Genomic DNA, 18,274 nt, shown 5'->3' with positions numbered 1-18,274 from the left:
GCTAATTCAGCTCGCATGCTCGTATCCCATAACTAGATCCACCGGCTGAGATGAATATATTCCCCGTAAGCCCGTATCGAAGTTCCAGTATACATGTTCGTCACCGCAGCTTGAAAAGCTTCTAGCCCATGCGGTCCACCTTCTCGAGACGCTTGATGAGACGGAGATCCATGCGGTTGATATTCTTGCGCATTTGCTCCATATCATGATACAGTCGCTGCATATGTTGTCCCGTGTTGTCAGAGATCTTACGGATGTGATGATATACGGCGTCGGGGACTGGATAGTCCGGCTTCGGCGTAGTAGAGTAGTAGAGTCCTTCTGTGTTCGAAGGACCGAGAGCGTCAACGATGTTGTCGATGCGAAGCCCGTGGGCCTCGGAGAGGGAAGCAAGCTCCTGGTATCGGTCGTCGATGTCCTGCAGCTTGACCGAGTAGATCTCGCCGGTGAGATTCGTGACAGCTTGGGTACGCTGGACGAGGTCTACGACTTGGGCGTATAGTCCGTTGCCACGTCCATTTGAGTTGAGTGCCAAATCGAAGCCAGCTGGGCCGAGATGCGCTGCAGTGATTCCAATAGCAGCACTCGTTGCAGCACTAAGAAGAATACCGGCCGCAGTCCAAATCCAGCTCTTACGTGAGGCGCGCCTCTGGGCTTCGCTCTCTGATATGAGCTTCTGGATGCTGGGGATATCAAGCTCCCGGTCGGTTCCTTCAACAGTAAGCGACTCTCGGAGCAGATCCAAAGTAGCGTAGACGCGACCTGTAGCTCTGGTGCAGTGCTTGACCAGCTTCTTCAGCTCAGCGGTGACAAGCTTCATCGCATTGACCTGGCCTTCGACGCTCAAATCGGACTCCTCGATCTCGTCGATGCAGGTGTCAAACTTTGCGCCCATCACGCCCATGGCGAACACGGCTACCTTGCTGACGGAGAGAGAGAACTGCGTCGCCTTTCTGAGGTACACTTTGACATCTTCTTTGGGCAGGTGGACCGGCTCAAACAAAGTCGCGGCTTCGTCAAGCCCGGAGATCGCACGGCTGATAGCGCGGTATCCAGTGTACTTGGCCCATTGGTAGAGTGGCTTGTTCTCGTCCTTCTGGGTCTGGATGTACGCCTCAAACTCGGCCATGTGGTTCTTGACCTCGTACATGCGACTGAGCATCTCGTCCGCGACATGGCAGACACGTTGTACCTCAAACAGCTTGTTAGTTTGTCGCAAGGAAGCGCCCTGATCAGCGCTCACCTTGTCAGATAGTTGGGAGTGCGAGGTAACCTCTATCTCAGTTCCTGAAGGTTTGATGACGGTCTTGGTTGCTTCCGTGAGGGCCATCGTGTTATTCGGGGCTGAAAGCGTCATGACGACGTTGATCTCAGCGCGCACCGAGGGTATAGGCCGAAACGTAAACCCTGCGCCTTGATCTTTGTTGCTTGCTGTCTGCACCTTTGGTTGTTGAGTGTACCAGCAAGGTTTCCCTACTCTATCCGTAGTCTAGTTGAGTCGAGGCCGAGAAGTAGAATATAGAAGGCGAGGTAAATGAGAGCTCGAGGGAGTCATAACATGGTGGGGCTAAAAGGGTGGGTGAAGTAGATTTCGAGATGCAGAATATTTGATGCCGGCCTATGATTGGTGGTAGTGCTCTTTCCCGTTCTGGAAGTGAAGCAAGAGGAAGGCACCCATAGGCACCCGCTCCACCAACTTTCACCTGAAGATTGGAGGCCAAAGAAACCCTTGACGATCGTACTGAGTATGGAGTCATTGTAAAACCCTTAGAATCAAGTGACGATAGAAGATGGGCAGCTTGAGGGAGATCTTGGACATCAGTAGTGAATGTGTGAGTGTGGATAGACACTGAATGATCACGGGAGAGAAGAAGTTGATAAGAAAAACCTGAGGCACACAGATATGACCTACTGAAACGTTCGGTACTGTAGTCTTATTTGTGCATGAAGAGTGTAGAGGTGCCATCAAGCGCTGTGACCCCCAGACTCCAATATCAGTGCTCCCAAAGACGCCTCAAGCCCTACGTGACAACCCTGTAAGCTGCGGTAGGCAGCGCCTTCGAATGAATTCCTGTTGTGTGGAGGGACGCGTACTCATTCGACATCTTCGCGAGTGGCGCGGGGACGGTGTAATGACCTGCGCCGCTATGGTTTTCCTTTCATCACATTGTCATAGATTTACTTTTTTCATGTACTGTAATCTGCGTTCGGAGATTTATTGCGGCTGCATATGTCGGTGGTGATTGCGTGTTTCGAAATATTCTAGTTGCTGCGATTTAGAAGTAAGTGTGTTCTCTAGTTACAGCATGACTGCACCGTGGCTCCCGCTAACGAACGAGCACATGGCTGATCTAGATGAGAGGGAGATATAAGGGTAATGGTACCTTGTACTGCATTAAATGGCAGTACTATGTCTCAGAAAATCTAGGTGTTGCTGCCCCATACTGTGCTTTCGGATTGGTTGGTGGAACGTGGAGACGCGTACTTGCAGCAATCGAAAACTCCCACCAAGACTCTGCAACAGAAGGTAGCACAGGTGGGGACGATGAAAGTGTAGACGATGCGCACTTGATTCGATGTAGCTGTAGTCCTTCGTTTCATGTTGACCACAGATTTCCCGGCTTGCGCAAAGGGTTGCAGTTGTTGAGGTCGAAGAGGGAGGTCTGATTACTGGCTACCCGGCCTTGAGGCACAATTTGCCAGCGCATGCACGACACTGACAACAGCAATGAACGACATTGATATGATAGACACTGATAGCGATACACTGTTGGGGTCGTACTTCTGTATGGTGGACTTGGTGATGTATGATGCAAACCAGCTGTGAGCCGATGGGGGTCCGGACGAGGGCAGATCGCGGCTTCCCCGCCCCGAGTCAGTCTTATTGGCCCACCTCATGTGATTGTTGAAGAACAGGTTGCTGCAACAATGACAATGATCGAGTAGAGGACCCATGCAGCCTCCAAGCGCACCTCCAGCTTGGCCGTCATCGACTGGACATGTTCCGGATACCCCAGATGCCGTGCCACACTCATGCTTGTTTTCCTCCGCCCGCATACGTCGGTAATTTCTCCATCACAAAGCACCGAAGTGAATTATTTGCAACTTGAGATTTCTATCAAAGTTGAGACTATTGAAGATACCAAGATGTTTACTAAATAAACTATTACTATTACTATGCTCTTGAAGGTCTGGAACGCATCTTGAGTCTAGGTTGCTTCAATTGCACGATCTAGATCCTTGACAGCTGGATTGCTAGCCCAGCGCCATGGAGCGGGTGTGCGCAAGCCACTGTTGGGCCATCGCTCCTTTGGGCATGATCAGCCCTCCAGACACTCGAAAGGGTCCTCTAGATCAGCCTCACCAACAAGAAGACGCCAACTACCATGACAGCTGAATGGCGCCATGGCTCTGGGTGGGCGTACAAAGCTGGGCCATTGTCCCGCCTGCAGCCGGAGACGATTTCTCCTCGACTTGACCACGGGAGCTAGGTAACTCGATGCCACAAGGCCCCACCCTGCTCGTGGAGCACCTCATTTCGTGATACACAGATATTTATATCTAATCATGGCTTCGGAAAAGCAACCGTCTCGCACGTCCAGCCTTAGAGCGAGAGCGAGTGTTCGATCTTCGAGCTCCAGCCGCAGTCCATCCATCTCACGAACTGATTACACGAGCAATAGCAAGACGACTTTGGGCAAGGTTACGGCCGCAGCGCTATCAGAAAAACGTCCAATATTGACGACTGTACGCCATAGTTTGATTGTAGACGATGGTCGGCCGTTAGATCTCGTGAAGAACGGCCTTATTCCAGAAAGCAACATCTCAACGCAAGAATCGTGTCCGGCCAAAGCGATTCGAAGATCCGCCAGCTGCTCTGCAGCATCACGAAACTCGATGCATCCTGGCACTATCCAGAGGTGGGGTGGTTTGACACGGACTGTCAGCACTTGGGATGGTTTACGCAGGGTATGTGACAATTTGTACGTACCTGAAGCTCTGCTAATGAATAAGGATCCTGAGCTCTGGTACGAAGACGGTGACTGCTACATTCACTTGCACGGAAGAGGGGCGTCTCGTCGGGGCCCATCGTTCTGCATTCCTTTTAGGGTCTTGCGACAGAAGAAGTGTAATGCTATTTTCAACCAATGCGATGCGCAGATGACATCGACCGCAGGATTAAGCCCTCAGCCACTGAAGCGGATGCCCAGCTCACTCAGTAATTCAAATCGCGGATCAAGCACAGTGCAACTCTTCATTCCTGCTCCAGAGGCGACCTCTCGGGAAGACTCATTCAATTGGCATATCACGACTCGCAATTTCTTTGCGTTTCTACTAGGCAAGCCTTTGGTAGGCGAACATATGGGCCAGGCATTCGTGGATCTCCAAGAAAGACTACGCCTCTTCCGACCTGACTCCAACAATCATCAGGACTTCCTGGAATACGCTGAAAATCAAGGTTATCGGGATCTCCTCGAGTGCACAGACTATGCACTTGCAAGTGTGTATTACGCTGAACATTACAAGCTGAGAGAAGTTTGGATCGATGCGTTTGCTCATTGTGTGGGCATGAGTGAGAGTCTAGCGCTTAGCCCAGAGTATTTGGTAAGTAATCCACCCTCATCTATGTTGATGTAAGTACTAATTCGGCGTTCAGTTACTTTCCAGACTGACAAAGGCACTGATCACGCGAGCTCATCTTGAAGTTGACGTCCATCTCAGTCGAGTGACTACAGCGCTCACCCAGTTCCTTGAAGAAGATCTCTCGCCAGCGTACCTTGGACTGACACCTGGAGCTCGAAGCCATCTAGACCGATTTCGGAGATTTCTACACAGCTTCTACACCGAAAAGTTTGGTTACTGGCCACCGCCACGAGGCACTTCGTTCCCCAAGGCTCTTTACAAGTCCATGTACTACGACTTCAAGAATCTATACGACTACCTTGTAGATACCGACTCAACAACAGACATTTCTCTACAGAAGCCGGCAAGCGGTGGAATATGCGTCCTACAGAACGTGGTCAACTTCGACAAACGACATAACTTCACAGCGCAACCACATCCTTTGCCGCTATTGCCAACCTACACACCACCTTCCAGGAAGTCAGATTCCCAAAAAGCCTTGAGACAACTGACTCTGGCATCTCAACACAACAAGACGCATGAGCTTCACACTATGGGCGCCGCTTTGGCTGTCGCAACTAATAGTCTTAAGCAGGATGCCACCACCTCGAAGATCATTCAAGCGTATATGCGATTTGAGAGGGTTACTACGAATGCAAACCAACGCGAGGAGAAACTTGCGGCAGTAGATGCCCGCAAAGTCAGGTGGCTCTTAATCTACGGGACGCTCCAGTACCTCGTCTCGGCACTTCGAGCTCCGAAAGAGGTTCGGGATACTGAGACCGCAGACTATCCACTATGCTGTCTCGTGGGCAAAGTGGCGACTCCGACTCCCACGCCCGAGGTCTCGATCTCCTCTCCTCAAGTGCTTAAGGACTACCTTTCCGAGTCTCAATGCAGTCCTTGCACAATACAACCGGATTGCCACAGAGAGGATTACTTTTCGTCGAAGCCTTCAAGCCGACGCGGTTCTATCGAGGTGCCTGCGCCACTCAAAATAGCTCCACCAAATCGGGCAAGCACCATCCGCTCTTTTGTACCGCTTTCACTCTCTGCACGAAGCTCTAGACGAAACAGTCTGACCCTCAAACCCACACAACATTGTGCTATACTCGTTCAGGGTTACGGTAACGGTTTGAACGAGACGACACACACTTCTCAATCGCTAGATAGCTCTCGCCGTGGCTCTTCGGTATACTCTGTCTTGCCTGATGGAGCGGGCCCTGAGACGTCCTGGCTAAGATCAGTGACATCGTCTGCCTCTCACAGTCGGAACCCATCATCCACCGAAGGAAGCAGTATCCCTCGCCCCCGAACCCCGCTCCTCGATTCGGCCCAGCTCGACCTGACGACTGGCATTGCAATCAACCGTGGCGCGGCCGAAGCTCCAAGTCGCTCCGATAGCACTAGCAGCTCGGCATCTAGTTCAGTATGGAGTGAAGGAGGTAGTGCAGCATCTTCCAAGTCAAGCGTAGACGGGGAACACTCTGTATACTCCAAGGCCAGCCCTGCAGAGCACAGTGGCCTTCTCGGTGGTCTTGTCTCCGCCAGCAGTACTTCGATTGGGAGTCCTCGGACCAGGTCCATGACTAGGGCGTCTATACCGCAAAGCCATATACATCCCCTGCTACGGCATCCATCACGGCACAACGGCTTCCACTTTGGGTTCAACAACCAAACTTCGAAACTCACGCATGTTTCTCCCGCAACGGACAGTGGTAATTCGATGATCGGCATGGCACTGTCTGCACCGCCGTCTCCACTCACGCGGACCACGTCTTTCTTCCTCAATACGCAGTCCATGGACGAGGAAAGGCCCTATCTTCCCCCAAGGGCAATCACCATAGACTCACCTCCCACTTTCACCGCTACTCCTTCTACCAAGGAAGTCCACGATACAGACGTGCTCACCACGGCGCCAAGTGAAGCGTGGGAGCAATACAAAGCAGCACTCACGCGACAAGAAGATCGAACTGGCTCGGATTCTTGCCCACCATCGATTACAAAAACATCACACAACTTCAGAGTGCCATCTTTCATGTCGAGCAAAATTGGCAAGGAGGAAGAGCAAGGTAGAAAGAAGGAGAGGAGGCTCTCGTCGCTTTGGCGGCGATAGTGAACTAAAAGCACGACCCCACCCACCCTGTGAGCACACTCAGCGGCTTTTTCCATGTCTCAGACCTGTCATGCTATTTTTTATGCACCATGTTATATACCCTCATCTGCGTCAACAGGACGACACGAACAAAAGCGCGCCATATTGATAATATTAATAACTCAAATATCCACATATCTCCCCATCATACCCGCTTGCATAATACACTCCTTCCTCTATCCCATGCGTCCATGTCCTCCTTCCCTTCCAAGGGCCGAACCGCCTTCCCACTGCAGTCCATGTCTCCACAAAAGCAGCTTCGACATATCCACTCTTTGCCCTTAGTATCAATTATCACGTCGCCTGGCTGCAATCTAATCTCACACGCCTCCTCGTGCGACGACACCATGCGGTGTACAAAGGACGTCTCAACACCGGATCTATCGGGTATATGAAGTGGGTCTAGCGCAAGACAGGCTGAGGAAGTGGATGAGTCTTGAGAGGAGTAGTTGTCATCGAATGGCTCCGGGAACAAGCCGGTGGTTGTAGGGCCGAAGAGCTGTAAAGACGCCGAGTCGTCGCATAGGCTGGTGGTAGGGCTGCGGCCCATGCTTGAGAGAAGAAATGAGCTACTGTTCTAGAAGTGTTATTAGTGGTGAGTAGAGACGCTGATTTTGATAGTTTCTGTGTTCATAAGTGCAGTGTGGACATCAACGGCGCAAGGTATGATTGTCTCGAGACATTTTGTTGTTGTCGTCGTCGTTGGGCGGTGAGGCAACGCTGGGGTGTCTCGGTACAAGGCATTCAATAATGGCATTGTCAATGCAAAGTTGAATACGAAGGGCGAATTGGGGCAATGTTCTGTTTGTGTCAAAGAAACTTGGATGTCCTGGCATGGGCGACAGCAAGTGAGGATCTGCAAGGTCCAACGTTTCAGCGGTGCTAATACGAGGCGCAGGGTCCATCAACATTGGACCTGTGACATCACGCCGAGCACCCGACGAAGGCCCGCACAATCTTCCAGCCCTTCCAGCACTTTCAGCATTTCCAGCACTGACCTGGAATGCTTGGAGAAAGCTTCACCCGCTTGATTCGATGAATGGAGGCCACGAGAAGATCTCTCGTGTGTAGACAGTCGCTTGGGTCGCTGCTGCTATTCCTGGTCGGATGTAACGGGACACTGCTACCAGAAGCCCTTGCTGGCCCTCCACTCAACACAACACCATACTATCGAATTCGTCCAGCGCGCGCGCCAGTCCTCCTACAACGGCGAAGATTATCACTCGCCATCAGGTTACTACATCGCTTGCAGTTGGCGCGGAAGTGGCGTGCGGCTCCGTGGATCCCTGCGACCGATGTGGTGTGGACTGCGCGCGATCCCTATATTTAGCAACGCATGAAGACTGGAGATTGACCGAGGCAACTTGTCCATGGCCTTGTATTCGAGCGACACCACATTTGCGCGCCTTCTATGATCCAGCCTGCATGGCAATATTGGCTTCACACTCCAAGTATTCGCCTACTGCATTAGACTTCACCAAAGCATGCAAGGCTGCATGCTTGAATACGAAGAATACATAGTTGTATGTGGTTAGTCTGCCGATCCATTCTACTTTACATGTTAGTAGCCAGTGGAGCCCAGGGTCTTGACAACATGGCCTGTCCCGGGGAATTTAATCTGGGTATCACCGAATAAGGAAGCTCCTCGGATGCAATCCAATAGGGGACTGAACATGGGGTAAGTCCTAGGCTAACGGATAATTAGGCGAGGCTATGACCGAGGTGACGTCGTCATAGGAGATTTTATATGTCTTCGAGATGGTATAAGTATGCCTTGAACCACCTCCCATACAATCATCATCCAGCCACACTTCAATCACCTTCACTACTACATCCACCACCCATTCAACAACTACCAACCAAGTCTTTCAGACACCACCAACAAACCATCAATATGCAGTTCATCACCGTTGCCTCCGCTCTCTTCGCTGCCGCCGTTGCAGCTCCCGCTCCTCAAACCACCGATTGCCCCAACCCAGCCCACTGCGGCCCGGCTGACACCAACCAATACGAGAACATCAACATCGCTGAGTACAGCCTTCGCAAGAACGACGGCATCCAGTCCGTCTACTTCAAGCTCTCGGGCGACAACGCCACCGACCTCACTTGCCAGAGCGGCCCCATCCCCACCCTTCCCTCAGACAACGTCGACTGCGGCGAGGGCACCGACTACCGCTTCGTTGTCATCAAGGACCCCAACGGTGGATCTGAGCCCGGCCTCGCTATCAACCACCAGACTGCGCCATTGTAAGTACCAAGAACCTTTTCCACAATGGAATCAAACAATGTCTAACAATCATATTAGCTTCGGCAAGACTGGAACCGGTAGCGTCCCCACCTACTGCCATGCTGGCGGCAACGGACCCAACGACTTCGTCTGCTCCCAGGTCGGCGCTGTCACTATTGTCATCAAATAGATTCGTCCCTTACTAGGTGTTCGACGCTTCTTTGTGTAGATAGTCAGGCGGTTACTTAGCATTGTACATATTCACTCCTTCAGCGACATTACAAACATGGCCGATTTAAAATAATTATATTACCATTACATCTATACGATGTTACACGGCACTACTTTTCTTCACCATGCGATGCCAATGTGACAGTTATTGACGAGTCGGAGGTTTTTCTACTTCAACGTATGCAAGCTACTTCACAGTCTATGACATGACGCTCCACCGAAGGATAAATTCGCAGCACGCAAGTCTGGCATACAAACTCTCCAAAGCCCAAGATCGCAGTTCTCAACGATATACTACACTACCAGACATGAACCAAAGCACAATCTTCCTCATAGTAACAATCTTCCCATGTCTCGCAACCTTAGCATTTCTCTTCTCACTCCTGACCTTCCACCGAACTCAAAGAACCCTACAAACTGGCCGTCGACTCCGACGCCTAGAAGCAGAAGCAATTCTCACCACTAGTACTGTCGATCATCTTGCAGCTCTCGTTGAGAATGACAGACGGCGCATTCAGTCCTTGGCCAACGGGTTGCACGCAACGAGAAGGCTTATGGAGAGACAGGAAGGTCAACGTAACCGGGTGTCAGAAAGTCCAAACACCAGCAGAACTCCCAGAATACATAGACAAGTTAGTGCAGAGCAAGCTCATACTAATGGCGTCGTACCAGGGCGAATGGCTGGAAGACTACGTCCTACAGTACATGCCACGACTCGCCTACAACACCCTGAGGTCATCACCTCTCCAGGACGGACTCATTCCTCTGGAGATGAAGGAGAACACTATAGAGCAAGTCGGTCAGCTGATGCCTCAAACACACCATTACCCTCATCACTAGACCAGATCCGATATCACATTTCAATCCAGATCGAGTCAGGTGTTGAGCAGTTTGAAAATGCTTCAAGTGGGGGCTCTGAAGAGGGTGAAGTGAACGGTGCGAGGCAGGAGATCAACGGCGAAGATCCCAGTGTGAGTGCCAGAATAAACGGCGAAATGGTCAACGGCAATCCCCATAGCGAAAGCCAAACAACCCTCGTCGAAGGAGATGCCGACCGCAATCTCAACGCAAGCCCGTCACCATCGTCTCCATCCCCTTCCAGTATATCGTCTAGCTCTGTCTCCCTCCGCAGGCTAAACCCTACACTCAGTGGCGACACTCTCGTTAACACTTATAGTAGTGATTCGGACCACGTTCCGCTCTTAGCGATTCGACGCCGCGTGGTAATGAGAAGTGCTGCACCGCGTCGAGGGGAAGCGTTGACACCAGCGCAACATGTGCAGTTAGAGGATCTCGAGGCGGACCTACGGGAAGCGGAGGGCGGGTGGTGGGGTCTGAGGGACGGAAATACTGAAGAGGAGAGGACACGCGCGGGCGCGAGTCGGCTTGCTGATGCGGAGCTGCGTACTGGAGGAAGGCAGGATGTGAATCTAGTTGGGAGGGAGGCCTCTGATTCGGCGGTGATCGGAGACGACGAGGCATATTTAGATGAAGAAGGAGAGACCAGAGAGGGGACTTGTTAGGATGAAGGAGTTACTGTGTAGAATAGCAGACTGTCGGTTTATTCTGCGACGGAAATAGGATCATTGGTTGGGTAGCAGGTATGCACTACTGTGGAGTTGGCAAGTCGCTTGATAAGCCTTAGTACTCAACAATCTACGACAATTTCCATATCTCATATTATATCTAGCGCTGAATTCGGCTTGTATTGAGCACTGATAAGAGCATTCTCTTTCAGATTCATACTACAGATAGAATGGACAGAGCCGTCATTTTCGCCTACCGCTGTGTTGACAGATCTTTGCCATCGTGAAGGTTGATGAACGACACCATTAGTCCTCCATCTTCATATCGTATACTTCCCTCATCATACAACCGCGATCGAATTAAACAGCTCATCTCCCTCTAAACAACAGAAGAAGTTCGTAGTGTCGTTGCATCGTAATATGGACATATTGGGTAGGATAGGGTGCCACATACCATCAAACGATACGGCTTCGACGCCTCTTCACACTCTTTGGACGGAACCGTGCAGTGGCCTCTGTACCCTGAACTACTCCGTCCAAGAATGCAGACATGATCTTTTGGTGGCTATGCTTCTTATGTCGGAGAGCAAATGCAAAAGACGCAGCAATTGAACTTAGACTGTGAATGTCGCTCGCTGAATGTCGTTCAATTTGGAGTGCGCAGAGTAATTGAGCAACAAACTCAGAAACATGCTGATCAGTGACATTAAGCTTGTTCATTCCGAAAAGGACACCGATGCGGGCCATAGCTCCAGCGATGCTTATGTCGAGAAAGCATTGTCGCTTGCGCCTAATAGCGGAGGCCAGCGCAGCCGTCTTGAGCTTTAGATTAAACGCATCTGGGCAGAGTAAGGTTGTGTACGTAGGGCTAGATGCCGCCAGCTCCCATAGCTCTTGTAACTCGAAAACGTGCAAGATGGCATTCTTCGGGACCTTTGCCCATACGAAGTACTCTCCGTTTCCTACTTTGAAGTTAGTGCGTATAGATAATGGCGTAGTAGACCTACACACCTTTGTACCTGGCCCATCTCGTCAAGCCTCGTGTTTGGAGCCAAGGGAATACGTCATATGCATGCAGCATCTGGTATTCAAACTCCTGGAGGCATGGCGCACGTAGGTCGATAATGGCGCACATAGGACGCTTCATGTCGGTTGCATATCGGAGGACCTGTAAGAGCGAGACCGCCGTTGACACAAATAGAGGTAACGCCCCTTTTTTACTGAGATGGCGTGCTGCGAAATACTTCCACAATCCATATACATCATTCGGGGGTATAGGAGCTGGTAGTGGACTAGGTGCATCCATGAAGCTTTCAGCGATGAAGCTCCCTTCATTGGTGAACTTTGTGCGACTCGAACTATCCCAAACCTAAATGTGAAGGTACGAAGTCAGTAAAGTCTATGTAAATGCATGTGTAAGATACTGACCCTGAACGCAAGATGAGGTAATTTCGTAGGTACTGGAGGTATATGGGGCTCAAAAGCTGCGGTAGGTTTCTTGAAAACCGGCTCGCAGTATATAATGGGTTCGTCTTCGACATCGCTCAAAATATCGATGTCTCCAGAGCAGTCCTGCATAACCAGTGGAACGCCGCCCAGTTTTGGCACTCGAACTGAAATCTTCTCTGCTGATGATCCGATGGTAGCTTCAGCCTTCTTTTGCTGGGCGACTAGTCTGACGCGTTGCTTGTACCGCTTTCTGGACTTCGTAGAAGTTTTGGCTGCCGAGCCGGGGTTAAAATCTTCTTCCTCTTCACGTCTTTGAAAGTCGATTTGAAGGGCTTTGGCAGCTGCATCAACTTTGCCACGAATCTCTGTATATGTGCCACTTGGATCCTCGAATGAGACTTCGTCGAACACTTGGCCCCACTCATGGCTTCCTCGACTACCGTATGACTTGATATCGCGGAACTCGGCATCGAGTTTCCTCTTATCTAGATCCAACCCAGTGATGTGGTTGAAGAGGGCCGTGACTTCAGCATAATCGGTCGCCCAGAACCATCTGTGGATTATGAGTAGTAACCTTTTGTCATCAGGGCACCAAGGGTGTCGTGGCTTCCCCTCAATTTCTCGTAGCTTCTCTAGCGATGTCTTGGATGCGCTTTTGCTTGATGACTGAGTATGTTGTTTTGTCGCTTTAAAAATCTTGTTATTACTGACCCTGCCAAAGTCTAAACGTCTGACGACAGAATTCTTGACTTTGGCCTGCTTGGAGCTCCTGAAATGACCTCTCGTTGCTGTTCGATGTTGATGAGGCAGTTGCACTCTGCGGGGACAGGGTGACTTCTGCGTCAACAGGAAATCGGTTCGGTCAGAATCATAATCGTCGGTATCCGTTTCGAGGGAAGACTTAGATGTTGATAGATTTGGAGTTTCGTCTCCAGAAGAAGAATTTGCGAACATCTTTAATTGTTCAAAGAAAGGATTCATCGACGAAGAAGGCGTTGATAGTGTCGAGGAATCGGGTGAGAACACCAAATCGCTGGAGTGAATAGATAGAGTGGCTGAAGACTCTGACCTATCCGAAAGATGCTCGTCCTCTGACTCTATGTTGAACTGACTGTATAACTGTCCTTGTAATGGAGGTAAGCTTGGAAGTGGTTCATCGCGCACACACTCCGTATTGGGGGTGTCTACAAATCAGTCAGCCATGTTGCATCTCTGCTGCGAGTATCAAATATCCACTGAACTTACCTTGAGTCTCATCTTCACAGACGCTCAATCTGGAAAGCTGCTGCTGCGTGGTGTGTCCCTCAGCTCCAGCCAGCGGCATGAACAGCATGACGCCGCTCGCTTCAGTCTTTTGCCATGCATGGTCACTCATCGTGACATTCTTGTTAGTACTGTAAATTGATGCAACAAGGAAGTATTAGGCGGGGACAACAGTGTCGTGACTGAACGGATGAACGGTTTACAATGAGCGAGTGTGAGGTAGAGGTAGTGAGTGTCGAAGTAGAGGAATAGAAGCATCCAGCACGACGTGAGACCACAACGCGTCGCGTGAGATGTCATAGTAGCTCTTACTAGAGTCTATACGCGCCGCGTAGTCGCGAGCGCGACACCGCGTAGTGATGATGAAGTGAAAGAAAAAGGCGCCGCGACTTCAACGCTAGAGCGTCTTTTAGTGAACGTGCAAAGCACATAAGTGCCTGTAGCATACTCTGGCAGCAACTTCCATAGCGACTATCGCAGATCTGTTTTCCTCATTCTCTCGTCTCAATCGTTGCTCTGTGCCGTCTCACTTCAAGCAAGACCTGGCGGGAAGATCACCAAAGTTGTGCGTGGAGGAGAAATTGCGGCTTTCTGCTCTGCACACACTATACAGCAAGACTCTCTTTTCAAAGTTGTATCATGTCGTTGAACTGTCTCCAGGGCTGGAGATGCCGCTAAGATAAGGACCGATAAGATGACGCCATAGCCGATGAGCCTTGGGACAGTTGCTCAGCAGTGCGACATGGTTGGCAGATGTCAAAGTTTCCATCCAAGCCAGCGGTTCGTCCCAGCATCTTGGTTACGCTGCGTGGAGCATAATTTCCTGGCCCTGCCAAGCCCGCGGTGCCAAAAGTCTGGATGCTATCCCCATCTTTTATCTTCCTAAATTTAGATGTCAAATTCTCTAGCTCCATCGCCGTGGACAATTCAACAAGGTATCCAATCACGCTTGCACACTAAGCTGTTGGGATGACGTCGTTCGTCGTTAGCGGCAATTGACGGCAGAACCGTTGAGCAATGCGGAATGGTATCGAGAATAGCACGCGCGTTACTGGCCGCGATTACTTTTAATTTTCAACCTTTCTTATTCTAATTCAACCCTCAACTTCAACTTCTCGTCGACCTGTTATACTCGCATTTCTATCCCATTCGCTTGATAGGATTGTGATTTAATATGGATTTGACGAAACGGGAAAACGGAGAAAGTTCGACAGATCGATTCCTCGATTTGATCGCCGATCCATTCCAGGCTCAGGTATGCTCCAAGCCCTCACCCACCTTTTTTTCTCTAGAAGCTTACATGCTCCCAGGTTCAACAGAACTCCATCTACGCAGCCGTTATATACTCATTCGTTGTATCCGGATTGCTCGTCGTCGTCTTCTGTTTCCTCCGACCACGAAATTCCCGAATCTATGCCCCGCGAGCGAAACATGCAGACGAAAAGCATCGACCGATACCGTTGGGCAAGAAGCCATTCAGTTGGCTGACTGCAGTCAAGGATGTCAAGGAATCAGATCTCGTGGAAACAGTCGGGCTCGACGCGGTTGTGTTCCTCCGATTCATGCGGATGTTAAGGAACATCTTCCTGGTGTTGACCATTATTGGCTGTGGCATTCTGATACCGACCAACGTGGTTGGAGGATCACCCTTTTACAAGCAGTGGAGCAGCGTCCCGACGCTGATGAAGTTTACGCCACAGTACATCTTTGGTACCAAATTCTGGGCTTTCGTTATCGTTGCATATCTGTTCCAGTTCACAGTGTGCTTCTTCCTGTGGTGGAATTATCGGGCTGTCTTGAAGCTGAGGCGGACGTACTTCAATACTCAAGAGTACAAAGCCAGTCTGCATTCGAGGACATTGCTGGTAAGTCTGTCACTGACTTCGGATTCAATAACAGCTGACGTTTGTGAAGCTTACACATATCCCAAATGCATCGCGGACGGATGCTGGATTGGTTGAGCTCGTTGAGAAAGCGAAACCAACCCATGACATGCCCCGGGCGGCGATTGGCCGCAATGTCAAGGATCTCCCCAAGCTGATTAAAACCCACGACGAAGCAGTTCGAGAACTTGAGAAGCACTTGGCTGAATACCTTCGCAATCCCAACCAATTACCAGCCAAGCGACCAACTTGCAAAGCGGCGAAGGAGGATGGGAAACACAAGGTCGACGCCATTGACTACCTCACAGACCGGGTCGCACAGCTAGAAACGACGATCAAAGAGGTGCGAGAGAGCGTCGACATGCGCAATCCCATGTCGTATGGATTCGTTAGCTATGCACATATTGAGGACGCTCATGCAGTCGCACATGCATCAAGGAAGAAAGGACCTGGGTGCAATGTCCATCTTGCGCCGAAACCACACGACTTGCTTTGGCAGAACCTTCCCATGACGCGCAGGACAAGGCGCATACGAGCATTCTGGGACGGTCTTTGGATCGTATTATTCACCGTTGCCTTCGTCATACCCAATTTGTTGACCTCGGTATTCTTATCAGACTTCTCTCATCTCGGCCTCGTTTGGCCAAAATTCAACACAAACCTTCAGGCTCACCCGACGGGCTGGGCCGTCGCGCAGGGTATTCTGGCACCTCTAGTCCAAACCCTGATGTATATGGGAGTCCCGATAGTTTTTCGCCGGTTGTTCACGCACTCGGGTGATATATCAAGAACGTCCAGAGAGAGGCATGTTACTTCACGCCTCTACGCCTTTTTCGTCTTCAACAATCTGCTGGTATTCTCAGTCTTCGGATCTGCCTGGCGCTTTGTGGCTGCAGTCATTGCCGCTCACGACCAAGGAGTTTGGCATGCGATCCAGGACGGCCACCTTTTCACCAAGGTTATGACCGGTCTATGCAACGTCTCCACTTTCTGGCTTACCTGGCAAATGCAGAGAAATCTTGGTGCAGCAATTGACCTATCGCAAGCATGGATATTCCTTTGGACCTGGATCCAACGCACATTCTACTCGCCTACACCGCGCGAACTGATTGAGCTCAGTGCACCACAACCGTTTCCATATGCGGATTATTATAACAACTACCTCTTCGTTGCCACTGTTGGCATGTGCATGGGTGCTCTGCAGCCCATCATTCTACCAGTTACCGCTTTCTATCTCGCCATAGATTGCGTCTTCAAGAAGTACCTTCTACAATACGTGTTCATCACGAAGACTGAATCGGGAGGTAGATTCTGGCGTCTGCTGGTCAACCGCATGCTCTTCTCGGTCATGTTTGCAAACGCGGTTATCGCGCTTGTAGTTGGTGCCCAAGGCGTAGGTTCGATCAACTCTGTGCAGAACGGTAACATGCTGTACGCCATGGCTCCACTGCCCTTCCTGCTGTTTGGCTTCAAGTGGTACTGCAAGCGCGCATTCGATGATAAGCTCTTGTATTACTCCACAATCCCGTATTCCGACCTCGAAGGTTCGCATTCTGTTGACCACCCGAAAGAGAGGAAGAGCAACCGAGTCGGTGTTAGATATGGACATCCAGCTTTGTTCAAGAAGCTGCTCACTCCCATGGTGCACGCAAAATCTCAGCATCTTCTGAAGGAGATTTACGGCCACCGCTCGAACACGGACCGGAACATTTTCGAGGCACCGCACCGCCGCTCCACCGATCGTGCCAGGCCAGCTACACTGAGCTATGGCGATATGTACTTGACAGACATGAGCCATGATCAGCCTGGCAAGCAAACCCAGGGAGGCGATATCCCGAACATTGAACTTGTCGCAGAGTCGGATCTTGATTTCGAAAACTTCAAGAAGCGCGCTGAATTCCGCGAGCAATTTGGTGGCGATGGCGAGCTCTATGGCAGACCTGACGATTTCAGCTCACGCCCAGGTACACCCTCGACCTTCACGACCTTGACAGACATGAACAGCCCATACAGACACAGAGATTCAGCGGGATCACGTGTATCGAGCAGGACTCGGTTAGGAGACATGGAAGAGCCAGAGCAGGGAACATCATACCCTCAGGGCTACCAGAGGACTCCACGCGCCGATGACGGCTTCCAACCTATGGGTGCTGCTGTTAGCAATGAGGGTCTACAAACAACAAGCAGTAGACAGCCGCTTGTCAGTGGGGACAACCGAGACGAAGATACGAGTTATGAACAATTTAGATATAGAGGGTGACCCGGTATATAATTAGTACTGTAGGAGAAAGTCCAACGTTTCATGAGCAGCTTTGCTGTCTCTTCAATCAGGCTTCTGTGTTGTTGCCTACCAATGTCAAACTCCAGTTCCAAGTTGCACCGTTACACTAGTCTTTGAATAGGGATGGTTGGTGCTGGGCGACTCGTATGCCCATGGGGAGCTCTTGGCGGCTTATGTGGAGGTGGAGTGCGGTTTTTGAAACTACGGGGGAAACCGCGATGATCTTGCCCTGGCCCAACGGCCGCTTGCTTCCAACATGCCTAAACCACGGCAGACTCATCGAAGATACCTGCGCCATTGTACATCCTTTGCTGTCTATGTGTTTAGTGTGGGCTTTGTCAAGCTCGCGCCGCGCCGGCCGCGCAACGCTTACTCTCAACCTAGCGCGCTGCACTTCGGATCCAGGTAGCCGACACTCAAGTTGAGACAACACAACAACGGCGATAGCTTGGCCACCGGGGGAAAGATTCCTCTGCTTCTGCTTCATCGCAGTCGAAACGGCCTTGCCAAACGAGAACCGCCGCCTGCAAGCGCTACGAGAGACGCAGGAAAGACGTAGCACCGATGTTGACCCGGGGTCTTTTCGCCAAAATATGCTGCGTTTCAAAAGTGGCCTGATTTCTAGGAGCACGTCCA

General features: G+C 50.8%; 6 protein-coding genes across 6 annotated transcripts; 4 read left to right on the top strand and 2 right to left on the bottom strand.

The window, feature by feature from the left end:
• Window positions 1-121: 121 nt before the first annotated feature.
• K460DRAFT_266946 (uncharacterized protein) lies at window positions 122-1,231 on the bottom strand (the record flags this gene model as incomplete). Its single annotated transcript, XM_040927515.1, has 1 exon — window positions 122-1,231. A coding segment is annotated over one exon (1,110 nt), but the record flags the coding sequence as incomplete, so codon positions are not given.
• A 2,336-nt stretch (window positions 1,232-3,567) lies between these two features.
• On the top strand, window positions 3,568-6,739 carry K460DRAFT_409313 (uncharacterized protein; the record flags this gene model as incomplete). The annotated part of the gene is made up of 3 exons (XM_040937238.1): window positions 3,568-3,969; window positions 4,015-4,605; window positions 4,658-6,739. 3 exons carry the CDS (start codon window positions 3,568-3,570, stop codon window positions 6,737-6,739), a joined length of 3,075 nt encoding a protein of 1,024 aa, XP_040784434.1.
• A 1,933-nt stretch (window positions 6,740-8,672) lies between these two features.
• K460DRAFT_292260 (uncharacterized protein) lies at window positions 8,673-9,195 on the top strand (the record flags this gene model as incomplete). Its single annotated transcript, XM_040929342.1, has 2 exons — window positions 8,673-9,025; window positions 9,084-9,195. The coding sequence occupies 2 exons, from the start codon at window positions 8,673-8,675 to the stop codon at window positions 9,193-9,195; spliced, it is 465 nt and encodes a 154-aa protein (XP_040784433.1).
• Window positions 9,196-9,423: 228 nt separating this feature from the next.
• K460DRAFT_435119 (uncharacterized protein) lies at window positions 9,424-10,759 on the top strand (the record flags this gene model as incomplete). Its single annotated transcript, XM_040938392.1, has 1 exon — window positions 9,424-10,759. The coding sequence occupies exon 1, from the start codon at window positions 9,443-9,445 to the stop codon at window positions 10,757-10,759; it is 1,317 nt and encodes a 438-aa protein (XP_040784432.1). The 5' UTR covers window positions 9,424-9,442.
• A 459-nt stretch (window positions 10,760-11,218) lies between these two features.
• K460DRAFT_419863 (uncharacterized protein) lies at window positions 11,219-13,586 on the bottom strand (the record flags this gene model as incomplete). The annotated part of the gene is made up of 4 exons (XM_040938042.1): window positions 11,219-11,724; window positions 11,774-12,131; window positions 12,191-13,395; window positions 13,457-13,586. The coding sequence occupies 4 exons, from the start codon at window positions 13,584-13,586 to the stop codon at window positions 11,219-11,221; spliced, it is 2,199 nt and encodes a 732-aa protein (XP_040784431.1).
• Window positions 13,587-14,397: 811 nt separating this feature from the next.
• On the top strand, window positions 14,398-17,904 carry K460DRAFT_388693 (DUF221-domain-containing protein). The gene is made up of 3 exons (XM_040935710.1): window positions 14,398-14,729; window positions 14,785-15,339; window positions 15,389-17,904. Exons 1-3 carry the CDS (start codon window positions 14,649-14,651, stop codon window positions 17,615-17,617), a joined length of 2,865 nt encoding a protein of 954 aa, XP_040784430.1. The 5' UTR covers window positions 14,398-14,648; the 3' UTR covers window positions 17,618-17,904.
• The last annotated feature ends 370 nt before the right edge of the window (window positions 17,905-18,274 follow it).

The sequence above is a fragment of the Cucurbitaria berberidis genome (genome assembly GCF_010015615.1).
Source record: "Cucurbitaria berberidis CBS 394.84 unplaced genomic scaffold K460scaffold_5, whole genome shotgun sequence".
Classification (NCBI taxonomy): domain Eukaryota; kingdom Fungi; phylum Ascomycota; class Dothideomycetes; order Pleosporales; family Cucurbitariaceae; genus Cucurbitaria; species Cucurbitaria berberidis.
Note: the sequence above shows the minus strand (reverse complement) of the source record. Positions and strands in the feature narration are given on the sequence as shown.

Coding starts and splice junctions, on each gene's coding strand:
- K460DRAFT_388693 (XM_040935710.1), top strand. CDS start 14,649: ATGGATTTGACGAAACGGGAAAACGGAGAAAGTTCGACAGATCGATTC. Junction 14,730..14,784: donor CCGATCCATTCCAGGCTCAG/GTATGCTCCAAG, acceptor ACATGCTCCCAG/GTTCAACAGAACTCCATCTA. Junction 15,340..15,388: donor TGCATTCGAGGACATTGCTG/GTAAGTCTGTCA, acceptor ACGTTTGTGAAG/CTTACACATATCCCAAATGC.